The sequence below is a fragment of the Empidonax traillii genome, unplaced genomic scaffold (genome assembly GCF_003031625.1).
Source record: "Empidonax traillii isolate 1590-97213 ecotype Southwest subspecies unplaced genomic scaffold, ASM303162v1 scaffold335:size599443, whole genome shotgun sequence".
Taxonomy (NCBI): Eukaryota; Metazoa; Chordata; class Aves; order Passeriformes; family Tyrannidae; genus Empidonax; species Empidonax traillii.
Genome location: NW_020955528.1, coordinates 1 through 10,804, shown reverse-complemented (window position 1 = coordinate 10,804; position 10,804 = coordinate 1). Strand labels below are relative to the sequence as shown.

The 10,804-nt window shown below is 52.9% G+C and overlaps 2 protein-coding genes across 2 annotated transcripts; one reads left to right on the top strand and one right to left on the bottom strand.

Annotated features, from left to right (window-relative positions):
- Positions 1-659: 659 nt before the first annotated feature.
- On the bottom strand, positions 660-5,187 carry DCTN5 (dynactin subunit 5). The gene is made up of 7 exons (XM_027891948.1): positions 5,089-5,187; positions 4,888-4,956; positions 4,515-4,633; positions 4,030-4,141; positions 3,305-3,407; positions 2,981-3,072; positions 660-1,014 (listed from the first exon to the last, which is right to left on the bottom strand). Exons 1-7 carry the CDS (start codon positions 5,134-5,136, stop codon positions 994-996), a joined length of 564 nt encoding a protein of 187 aa, XP_027747749.1. The 5' UTR covers positions 5,137-5,187; the 3' UTR covers positions 660-993.
- On the top strand, positions 5,125-10,797 carry PALB2 (partner and localizer of BRCA2; the record flags this gene model as incomplete). The annotated part of the gene is made up of 9 exons (XM_027891955.1): positions 5,125-5,256; positions 5,379-5,438; positions 5,530-5,587; positions 6,026-6,049; positions 6,127-8,028; positions 8,720-9,528; positions 9,786-9,869; positions 9,967-10,128; positions 10,509-10,797. Coding segments are annotated over exons 1-9 (3,439 nt in total), but the record flags the coding sequence as incomplete, so codon positions are not given.
- Between the last annotated feature and the right edge of the window lie 7 nt (positions 10,798-10,804).

The following is a 10,804-nucleotide window of genomic DNA, read 5'->3' as shown; positions in this document are numbered from 1 at the left end:
ATGGGATGTTCCCATTCCTTAACCCCACCTTGCTGCCTGCTGGCACAGAACAAAACACCAATGAAAAATAACCCAAAAGGGCACAAAAGCAGCAGCCCAGCCCGGGTGCCTGCTCTCTGCCTCCAGGCACACACAGTCCCACCTGGCTGGAAGCGGGATGAGGGCAGGGACTTCACCTCCTTTGGCCTTCCTTCCCCGTCAGCAGCCGCTCTCTTTCAGCCCTGGCTAACAACGAACAGAAGGCTGGCCCCGTGAGTTGAGCCACTGCCCCAGCTGGCCCTGACCCACTGGCATAGGCCGTTGGTCCCCAGGGTGTCCTGGAGAGCCCAGCACACGGGACTGAGCCCTGAGCCCTGCAGATCACCACAGCCAGTTCAACTGTCATTCCCCCCGTGGAGCTGGATCACCTCGGGAGATTCTGCTCCCCACAAAGCGGACACAACCCCCACTCGCCCGGTGCCTGTGTGACCTTCCCACACAGCCCCTCACAGGTCACCTCAGCTCCTCCTGCTGAGCCATTGGTGCTGGCACAGAGCGGGAGGTGTGTTCCCAGGGACTCTGGACACCCGAAACACAGGCAGCACGGCCTGCCCTTGGCTGGAGCAACCCGGAGCAAAGCACACAGGAGCAAAGCAGGATCAACGAAGCAACACAGCGACTTGGGGGTTGAAGTGCTCAGTGTTTGTACAGGATTCCTGAAAGAAGGCATTCCCCTCCCTGCAGGACATGCTTCCCCACTCCTGCAGCTCCCCTGGCCACAGGCAGAGCCCCTCGCGGGTCAGGTTTTACTGCACCGCGCTGGACCGAATGCTGCCAGCAGAGCTGGGACTGCCTGGGCCGTGGCAGCCACTGACACTCCATCTTCCCAGAGCTGGCACAGGCGGAGAGGTGAGCCCAGATCAGAGGGATGCTTCAGAGACAGGAGGAGAAAGTGGTCAATGTAAGGAATGTTAACAGTGCTGGGTGTTTGGGATCTTCAGTGGCAGCTTGGTTTTAGGCCCGGGCAGAGGCCACCTTAACAGAGACAACAAAAGAGGTTTTAGTTAAGGCAGAAGGGTTGGCTCAGCCTGTTAGAAGGAAGAGGACGCCACAAAACACATAACTGCAGTGACATATCCCTTCATGCTCTACAGCTCTGCTCTCAGGTGATTGTGGAAATGCATCACTCACACTTTTCCAGCTGCCATCCCACTCCATCCCAACTCACATCCCTCCTCCCACCCCTCTCTCGCCTTTCAGCTGCTGATCAAGCGATCCCGTAAAATGCAGGATGTGGTGTTGAAACTTTGAGGTGACACCATGGCAAGACAGCACAGACACCGCCAGACTCCTGCCAGACACCGCCAGGGACACCCAAGGGCACGCTCTGAACACTGCAATGGCAGAGAATCTCACAGGAAGCCCCAAATGTGTTGGGTCTGATGACAGGGCAGGCCTCTCCAGCCCCTCAGAGGGAGAAAGCAGCTGTATCACTCTGTACTTCACTTCTTTAATGCACTGACACTCTGATAGCTACAACGGCCTGTAACAGTCACAGGACAAGGGACTGTGGCTCATGCCCAGCCATAGCAGGAACCTCAGTCTAGTCTCAAGCTTGATTTGAAGAGGTACAACCTTGAGTCACTTGAATAACTGGAGAGGCTTTAATTTATGTACAGTAAAAATACAAACAAACCAGTCAGTGGTTTTACATGTGATGAACAGCAGCTACTACACACATTAGTACTTGTACAGCTGTTTGCTATGAAGGTGTATCAGCATTTGCATTGCACAGATCAGCTGAGGGCTCCAGGGCTGCTCATCCACAACCACACACCTACAACACACCTAAACTAATGTCCTGGCCCCAGCTGCTACACTACAGCATGCAGGACCCCCAGTTTAAAACCTAGAGCAGTATGATCCTAAGCTTTAGTAGAGCACAACCAGAGCAGGAAGACTCATGTGCAGCCAGTTGTCTGTACTCTGGCAGACACACAAGCATCAGATGCCTCCAACTTTCAGAGCTGCTCCCAGAAAGAACTATTCTTGCTCTTGCTGCATGTCCAAATTGAAGTGTTCCCTCTTTTCAATAAGTCTGAGTCTCATCCCTAAGCTTCATAATTCAGAAAAGCACCAAAGAGCTCTCTGAAATATAGACACTGGGTAATAAATGGGGACAGCTGCAGCATTCTCTCTTCCACTGTTTTTAATTACCCACTTTCTGCTGCACTGAATTCTGTGAGTGACATGGCAAACTTATTTCCAAAGGCCTTTGGCCTATAAGGTCTGTGATGTTCAGAAGTAGAACAAGCACTGGCCACAAGAACACTAACCCTGAGGGGTGAGAGCACAGGACTGAGGTCAGTCTGCTTCAGGAGCTAAAAGCTAAGAAACATCCTGTCAGGCACAGAAAGACAGGTGTCAGTGTCAGGCAAAATTGCTAAAGCCAATAGCAGGATAATGAATGATGTCCCTACAGAAGAGAATCAGGGAGAAAAGGAAGAGGCCATCCATCTCAGCCCACAGGCCCATGGAGCAGCAAATATTTTGCCAAAGGAAAGCCCTGGGTCTAAGGAACCCTGGTAGGTGTCTGGACCACACCCAAAACAGCCCTGCTGGGGTGGAGAGTGCTCCTAGCAAACCTAAACCCCCAGGCTTTGGGCTAGGACAGAACTGAGCACACAGGCCGAGGCTGCAGAGCACACATCAGCTCTGCCTCATTCCCCAAGGCAGGTGTATCAGCTTTCCCAGCTCCAGAACATTCAGTGGCACAGTTCAGACAACGTGGAATGGAGTACATCAGATGAGCATACAAAGTTTGAACAGGACACTGCAGCTTTCACGAGGGACTGCTTGGCCAGGCTGGTGCTGTTGAGGGACACTCACACAAGTGCTCAGGAGAGTGGAGGGCCGGGCCCTGGTCTCACTGGACAACATCCCTCTCCCCACCCCTAGAACGCTCCTGTGTGCCTGAAACATGGGAAATGGGCTACTAGACCTGAGTGAGTGGCAAGAACTTCTGGTAATAGCTCTTGGTGACGTCAATCATGAGTTCCTGGGTGCATTCCGGGAGCTCCCCTGAGAAGAGTCCTGGAAGAAGAACAACAGTATTGACATCAGTCATCGTGAATGCCCTACCTGCTGTGCTCTAAAGCAGGGAGTTTCACAAGTTAAAACTGTTACTTTTCAGGGCAGCAACTGCCCGATATCTTTATTTCTAGGCACTCAATGCTAATAAGCAACTACGTTACAGCAATTTCATTTAAAATAAGAATATCCATGTTATCCACACTCCTGTGAAAGGGAAGTCAGAGGGACATACCCGGGCAGCCTGAGAAGACAGTGAAAGGTGGGACTACAGTTTCAGGAGGGAGTACTGTGTTGTCCAAGATTTTGCAGCAGTCTTTCAAAACACATCTACGACCCTAAAACAGAGAACAGGAAAAGTTTATACTTGAAACACTATAAACATGAGATCTTTAGCTTATTACTGATACATTAGCTAAATTTCAAGAAGATTAACTGTTCAAAACACATTCTGTATAAGGGATCACAGGAATAATTCTTTACCCTGACTGAATGCTCCTCCCAACAGAATTAACTTTTCTTTTTGAGGAAAACCATGTTTGCTTTTAACTAGCACAGGTACAGGTAACTGCACATTAACAAGTCAACGTGCTAATTGGCCCAAGTCATGAAGTGCCAGCAAGATCTTTTCTACCTCAGCAACCTTGACTATTTGGTGTTATTTGCACAGAAACCCAACTCCACTTGTATACCCTGTGGTCAGGCTGCCTTCCCTGGGCAGTCCCCTTAGCCACAGGGACAACATCGCTGGGATGGATTTTCTAACCAGCAGCAGCTGAACCTGCTGTCCTTGGAAACCAAACCTGAAAGCCCTGCTTCCTGCAGAGAACGAAGAGAAGGAGGAAGGCACAGCACAGAGTAAGTGCCTGCTCCAACCAGCTGGTGCAGACACCTCTCAGCTGTTGTCCCAAAGCCTCAGCAGTACCCAGGAGTTTGCAGAAAGGACAAAATGGCACTCACAATGACACAGTTCTTGCCTATGTGCACGTAGGAGCCGATCTGGGCCGCGTTGACAACACAGTCCTCTTCTATGAACACATGGTCACCAATGTGGAGAGGGAAGAAAGCCACCCTGTGACAGGAGAGGTATTTGTTTGGTGCACAATAAACAAACTGACACTGCTAGACCCAAAATCACCCTGTGGAGTCTCCCATTCCCAGATGAATTAGCAGATGAAGATTTGGTGCTAAGGGAGACAAAACAGTTGTAACTAAACAAAGAGCAATGGAAACATTTACTTTGCAATTCTAATATGTCCCAGCCTTTCTATATTGGCCTGAAGTGAACACTAACCCTCAAGGCACAGTTGAACGTTTGAGAAAGAGACAGGTTTAGACAGATGTATTTCTGCAAATTACTGCAAAAGGAACAGGGTCCTCTGAATGGAAGTCTCAGTCAAGCTGACATATTTTTAGGTGTCTCCCCAAAGGAAGGGGCCTCTTACCCTTTACTGAACTTCTTGAAGGGTGGCCTGATGACGCTGCGGCTCTTGACCACGCAGTGCCGTCCCACCCGCACGTTGGCCAGGTCCCCGCGGATGATGCAGTCATTCATAACGATTGTCTGCAGAAGGGAAGAGACGTACGTGAAATCCAATTCCTAGCCGTGTTAGCAGTTGTTACACAGACTCATGCCAAGGCCTGGTCACTCCAGCAAGACTATGTTACCATACAGATGATTCCTTCAGTCGAAAGAAAAGCGAGAACAAAGCAAAAGCACAGGAGGAGGCTGGAACAACCAGCCGTGCTCCCGAGCAGCACAGAGCGAGCCAGACATAAGGCCAGGCCTAGGCACAAGCACGGTGCTGTTGTTCTCACCTTGCCGTTGAGGACGATGTTCTGGCTGCCGCACAGCACGGACTGCCGGCTCACCTTGTTGCCGGAGGCCTGCGGGGAGAACGGGCGCGTCAAGGCGGCTCTGCCGGGCCCCGCCACCCCTGTAACACCGCGACGAGCCCGGCTCGGCCCCTCCAGTTCTCTGCCCCCCGGCCCCAGTTCCCCGCTCCCCGGCCCCCGCACCGTCTCGATGTACTCGGACTTGTTGTAGAGCATCTCGCTGAGCTCCATGTCGGTCCCGGCCCCGCCCGGCCCCGCTTCCGTCGCGTCACCTCCGCCCGCTCCGCCGCTCCTGTTGCCATGGAGGAGCCGCGGGCAGCGGGGGCCCTGAGCGGCGCCGACAGGGAGAAGGTGCGGGGCCAGGCGGGGCTGGCTGTGGGGCCAGGGGGCCGGCGGCGGGGCTGGGGCCGGTCCCGGTCCCGGTCCCGGTCCCTGGCTCAGCCCAGCCCAGCCCAGCGTGGTGTCTCTTGCAGCTGCGGGAGAAGCTGGCGCTGCTGAGGCGGGAGTACAGCGAGACCGTCATCCGGCTGCGGGTGAGCGGGCAGGGCCGGGCCGGGGCACGGCGGGGCACACCGCGGCCCCGGGAGCCGGTCCCAGCCCCGCCGGGGTGTTGTGTGTCCGCAGCGGGCGCGGCGAGCCGAGCGAGCCAGGAGCCACGGCCGGCGGGAGCGGAGCCCCTCAGGCGGGACGCGGCGGGAGCGGAGCCCCTCGGGTGGGACGCGGCGGGAGCGGAGCCCCTCAGGTGGGACGTGGTGGGAGCCCCCCAGCTTCGCGATGGGGCGGAGGGAGCGCCTGGGGACCCCGTCAGCTGCCGTGTGCCCTTACCCTCCCCAGGCAGTGGGTCCAGGGGCCCGGCCCGGCCCGGCCCAGCCACTGTGGATCCTCAGTGCCCCTGCGGAGCTGGGATGGACCAGCCCTGCCGACCCCCTTGCCCGGTGTCCCCTCGCCCGGTGTCCCCTCGCCCGATGCCCCCACACCTGCTGCCCCCACACCTGCTGCCCCCACACCTGCTGCCCCCACACCTGCTGCCCCCACACCTGCTGCCCCCACACCTGCACACGGCCCTTCCCCTGGGCTGAGCCGTGCTCTGCAGTAACATCTCTGCTTCCTTCCTCACCAGGTCTCCAGTGCTCTGATCCCGACTGTAAGATCCCCACCTTTCCCTCCTAACAAAGTAATGTTTTGAAAGTACTTTTACACGTGTGACATTTTTTCCCCCAGGTTCTAAAGATAATGCATCTCCTAGTGCTGACAGAGGTGGACTCCCTCAGTTACAGACTAAAACCTGCTCTGATGTTGACATGGAGGAGGCAACATCTGTCGCATTTAAACACATTGCAGAATTCTCCACTGATGATGTTAGCCTGCAGGACAGCTCACGGGCAGAAAGTGTTCAGGCAAACCAGGAAAACCTGTGCTGTGGCACTGTTAGGCCTTTCCTTGAGGAGAAAACATCCCAAACCTCCAGAGGCATGATGAAGCTGAGGAGACGGACAAAGGCTCTGGAATCGAAGGAAAGGAAGTCAGTGCGTGATGGGCATGTAATCAGCACTGATGAAACAGTGAAAAATCAAACTGCCAGTGCAGAGGAGCTTCAGTCACCAGTGTTCAGGCACAGCACCCTCTCGCACACTGAGGAACATCCTGAAAGGGCATCCAGACCAGCTCTTGCAAAGGGAGAAGGAAACAGTTTCGCTCCTTGTGAATTTGATGCCGCATCCGGAGTTGTACAGGAGGCGTTTGAGGACAGTGTTGCTGCAGGAGAGCCTGAGCTGTCCCCACATGTGGTCAGGGACAGCAGTGACATCGGGCAGCTCAAGTGCCCATGGGCTATGACCATACCTGGCAGCCGTGAGCCATGTTCACAGGACAGAGACTCTGGTTTACTTGACACCAGAGGTGATGGAGGAGAAGAATCCCCCAGTGTAATAAAACAACTGGATGGTAAGGTTTTGCATGAAGATCAGGGAGAATTATGTGGGCTCCTGGATTTAATGTCAGAAAATGAAGTATTGCCTGAGGACAGAAATAACTCTGTAACCAAGGAGAGCAAAAGCCATGAGGGAAATGAAAGTGGTGCTGATACCTTAAATCCCTGTCCTGCAGGTCATGCTCTGGGCAGTGCTCAAGAACTGTCGGAGAATCGACAGCTTTTTCCTCCCAAAGAGGTGACGGCTCCCGAGGGCGCGCTGAGCTCGTGCACAGTGGTGGAGGGGCTGCTCTTCCCGGTCGAGTACTATGTCAGGACAACTCGCCGCATGTCCAGCTGCCAGAGGAAGGTGGACCTGGATGCTGTGATCCTCAGCCAGCTGGGCAGGAGCAAGAAAGGTCAGCGGAGTAAGTGCATGCAGAAAGATGCAAACTCAGATCAGCCCTCCCAAGAGAGAGCTGAGGGTGATTTAGAGTCAGGGGTCGTGCCGTTCCCTTTTCTTGGGGCAGAAAAGGATCCAGCAAACTCAAGTAGTTCTGAGAAATCTCTTCCTGTGTCCAGCAGCAGCAGCAGCAGCACTTCACTTGGATCCATTTCTCAGAAAAGCATCATTAGCACAAGGCAAGAGCAGAGTCGATCCCAGAGGAACCGGAAGGGAAGAAGAAGGTTTGCCTGCAAAGCCCCTGTGCATCCAGTGTCACAGGAGCTTATAGAGAGTGTGGATCTCATAACGGCCAGGGAAGCAAGTGCTCTGCTGCCAAGTGAGAGCCAGAGTGAAAAGGAAAACTGTGATGCTAACCTTGGAAAGTCATCCTCAGATGAGAGCAAGTTGTCTGATGCTGCAGCATTGGAGTCTGGAGAGACAGGAGTGACTGAAGCTGCACAGCCAGTGGGTTCTGATCCTCCTCAGGGAGGGAGCCAAGTGCCGGGCAAATGCCGTAAAACTGCCTTAGAGCAGGTTCAAAATCCGCTTCAGAGCAGCGATGCTGTGAGCCCAGGGAACGAAACTTTTGCCAGGCGCATGGGAGATCTGGAAGCCAACTCGCCTGTGTGTCAGGCTGACAAACATCCAGTGGCGAGTGTGAGGCGCCGGCGAGGAGCCGGAGGGGTGGAGCAGCTCCCTGGGATCAGCGTCCCCCTGCGCCGCTCCCTGCGCTGCTCGGAGAGACACAGAGCCCTGCAGGGCTCAGCAGGTACGGCCTCACAGTGAGCACTCCCCACAACTCCCATTCCCCCAGGCAGGGGAACGTCCAGTGCAGGCCCTGCTGTTCACACCCTGCAGTGTTTAGTCAGGAAAATATGAGAGGGATTAACTATTTCTTTTTTTTTTATAAACGAGATATTTTTTAAAGAATTAGATCATTGTGGTGCCCCTGTTCCTTAAGCAATTCCAGACACTTTTGCTTCAGCCCAGTGACAGGAATTGAACAGCAGAGGAGCAGGGCTGAGAACTTCTTGAGCTGCTGTTGCTCTTGGAGCAAAGGTTGTGCACAGTGGAGCTGATTTCCAGCAAATGGGTGTCCATCTGTTCCTCCAGCTGAGTGTGCATACTAATGAGTATTTTCTTTTAGTGCTAACAAGTGTGAAACACTCTCACAGCCTGAGAGTCTGACTGTCTGTGAACATTGTAAAAAGTGTTGGGAGAAAACCCAACAAACCAAACTGAGCAAGCACTCAGTTCTGTCAGGCTTTGGCTATGACCTCTAAGCTGAAGGCTTGATGCAGAGCAACTGCAGATTGTAATGTCTTTCCAGAAAAGAGCCACTTCCGTGTATTAAGATGGATATGGCTTTTTTTTTTTTTTAATTTATTGGAGTGGCAGTCTGGATGAGAGATTCTGAAAAGGCAAGTTGCTGATGTTCTCTCTTGTTTTCTTGTGTTTAGGTGGCAGCAGCAGAGAACGCAGCTGTCCCACGGGCTCAGAGGGTCCTGCTGCTCTCAACCTCCCTGCTGCAGACCCCAACACTCGCTGCTCCCTCTTCTCCTTCCGCAGCCCCCAGTGGCTGCTCCCCAGACTGGGCGTCAGGGACTTCCACTTACCAAACGAGGAATTTGGAGTACTGAAGCTGGAGAAATTGAAATCTTGCCCTGTGAATGACTTGGAGGATTTTGTTCCAGGTGTGTCTGGGGATGGGGTGGCTCCACAGGACACACCAAGTGCGCAAATGAATCCAGAAGAAAAAAGTGTCAGAAGTAATTTGGTTTCACCTTCCAAATCCGGATTGCCCAAGCTCCTTCACGTGGAAAGCCCAGCTTCCAAGAAGGAGCTTTCCACCCATGAGTTGCTGTTTACTCCCATGGGGACTATCTTAGCTGGGGCTCCCACCCAGCCTGAGTCTCAGATTTCCTCCTCTGTTTTCCCTGCCGTGGGTGCAACCCCAGGTGTTTTACCTTCAGTGCACAGTGAGGTCTTCCCATGCCCACCTTCTGTGCCCACCTCACAAGGGACCCTGCCTTCCTGCAGAGGAGCTGCCCAGGTCCTGGGGGATGGGACACACGAGGACCCTGCCACCCCACTGCTCCTGGACAGCTGTGGTGCAGAGGCTGCCACAAATGGGGAGGAACGAGGTACAGTGTTGCCTTTAGCAGATGAAAGAGGTACTGAGAATAAATCTGATCAGGCTGTGGCCTTGGATGAGCATCAACAGTCAGAGAGCGAAGAGCAGGGATCCTGCAGAGCTTCTCCTGAACAGGTAACCAGCTGGGCTATTTGCCAGGGGTACTAAGCCAGGGGGTTTGTGGGCAAATCCCCTTTTCCAGAGTCTTGTCTGACTTGAGGGGAAAGGCCTCTTTCCATGCTAGTCCTGCATGGATCATAGCTCTGCAGCGACAGCATGCAGAGTGACTGCATGAGAGTGACAGAGAGCACACAACACTTCTGCCTCGTTCTTGCAGGTGCTGAATGTCATTTCAAAGTTGAACTATCCTCCTTCTTTACTTGTTTGTGCAGAAAAACGATGGAGCAGAACAGTTGACTCCAGTGCTGCCAGATGGCCCCGAAGAAGAGAACTTGCAGCTTGTGTCAGAGCTAAAGGTGGGAGAGCAGCAGCTTTGCAAGACCAAGTTTAACAAAAATGCAACTGATAATCTTGTCTATCAGAGGAAAACCAGCCCTGGTTTGTTTTGGGCAGGATTCCTCAGGTTCCTGTGCTGTGGATGTGAGCACAGTGTGGTGGGAAGCAGCTGGCTGCAGGGAGCTGCGTGTGATCACTGCTTCCGAGAGCTCTGTGTCCCTGTGGGAACCTCTGGCACCCAACCACTGGGGGAAGGTCTGCACCTGGCAGCTGGGAGAGGTAGGAATACGGTCCTTATTTCTAGAATTTGCTTGCCTTATGTGTTCCCAAGATACAAGGAGCTTGTAGCTCCTATGGTCACATGTTATCTACTGGAATTTGATGCTTTATGCACAGAATGGTGGCTGCACTTCAGCCACTGCCTGGTGCTCTTTCCCCTTACAGTCCTTAGAGACACTTTTTGCTTCTTATATTAATAGAGATTGTTTATTTAGTTAAACAGGCAGGAGGCAATTCAGCTGTTTGTCTTAGTGTGCTTCTTGAGAATGGTCTGAAAATTAGTTCTGCTCCATGTCATTTTACTTGAAACAGTCTAGACAATGAGCATAAAGTCAAAGGGACACTGTGGGTGACACTGAATTCTTATTTTGCTGTCCCAGATTCCTGTAATCCAGATCGTTCCTCTGCCGGACACCTGTAACCTCGTGTGTGTAGCGCTGGGAGAGCTGGAGATTGGAGAAATAAGGTTTTGTATTTATTTATTGCTACCACTTTGCCCCCTGACTGGTTGCAGCTTAGCTCTCCTCACTACTACCTTTGTAGTGTCTGAAATTATCTTTTTATTAATGTGTTACTCTCTCAGTTGCTTTAGCAATTGGAAAAGGTGCAAGGGATTTCTAAAAATCAACTATAAAGACTTGTTCATTCACCCCAGAGCTGGCAGACTGAGTAAATA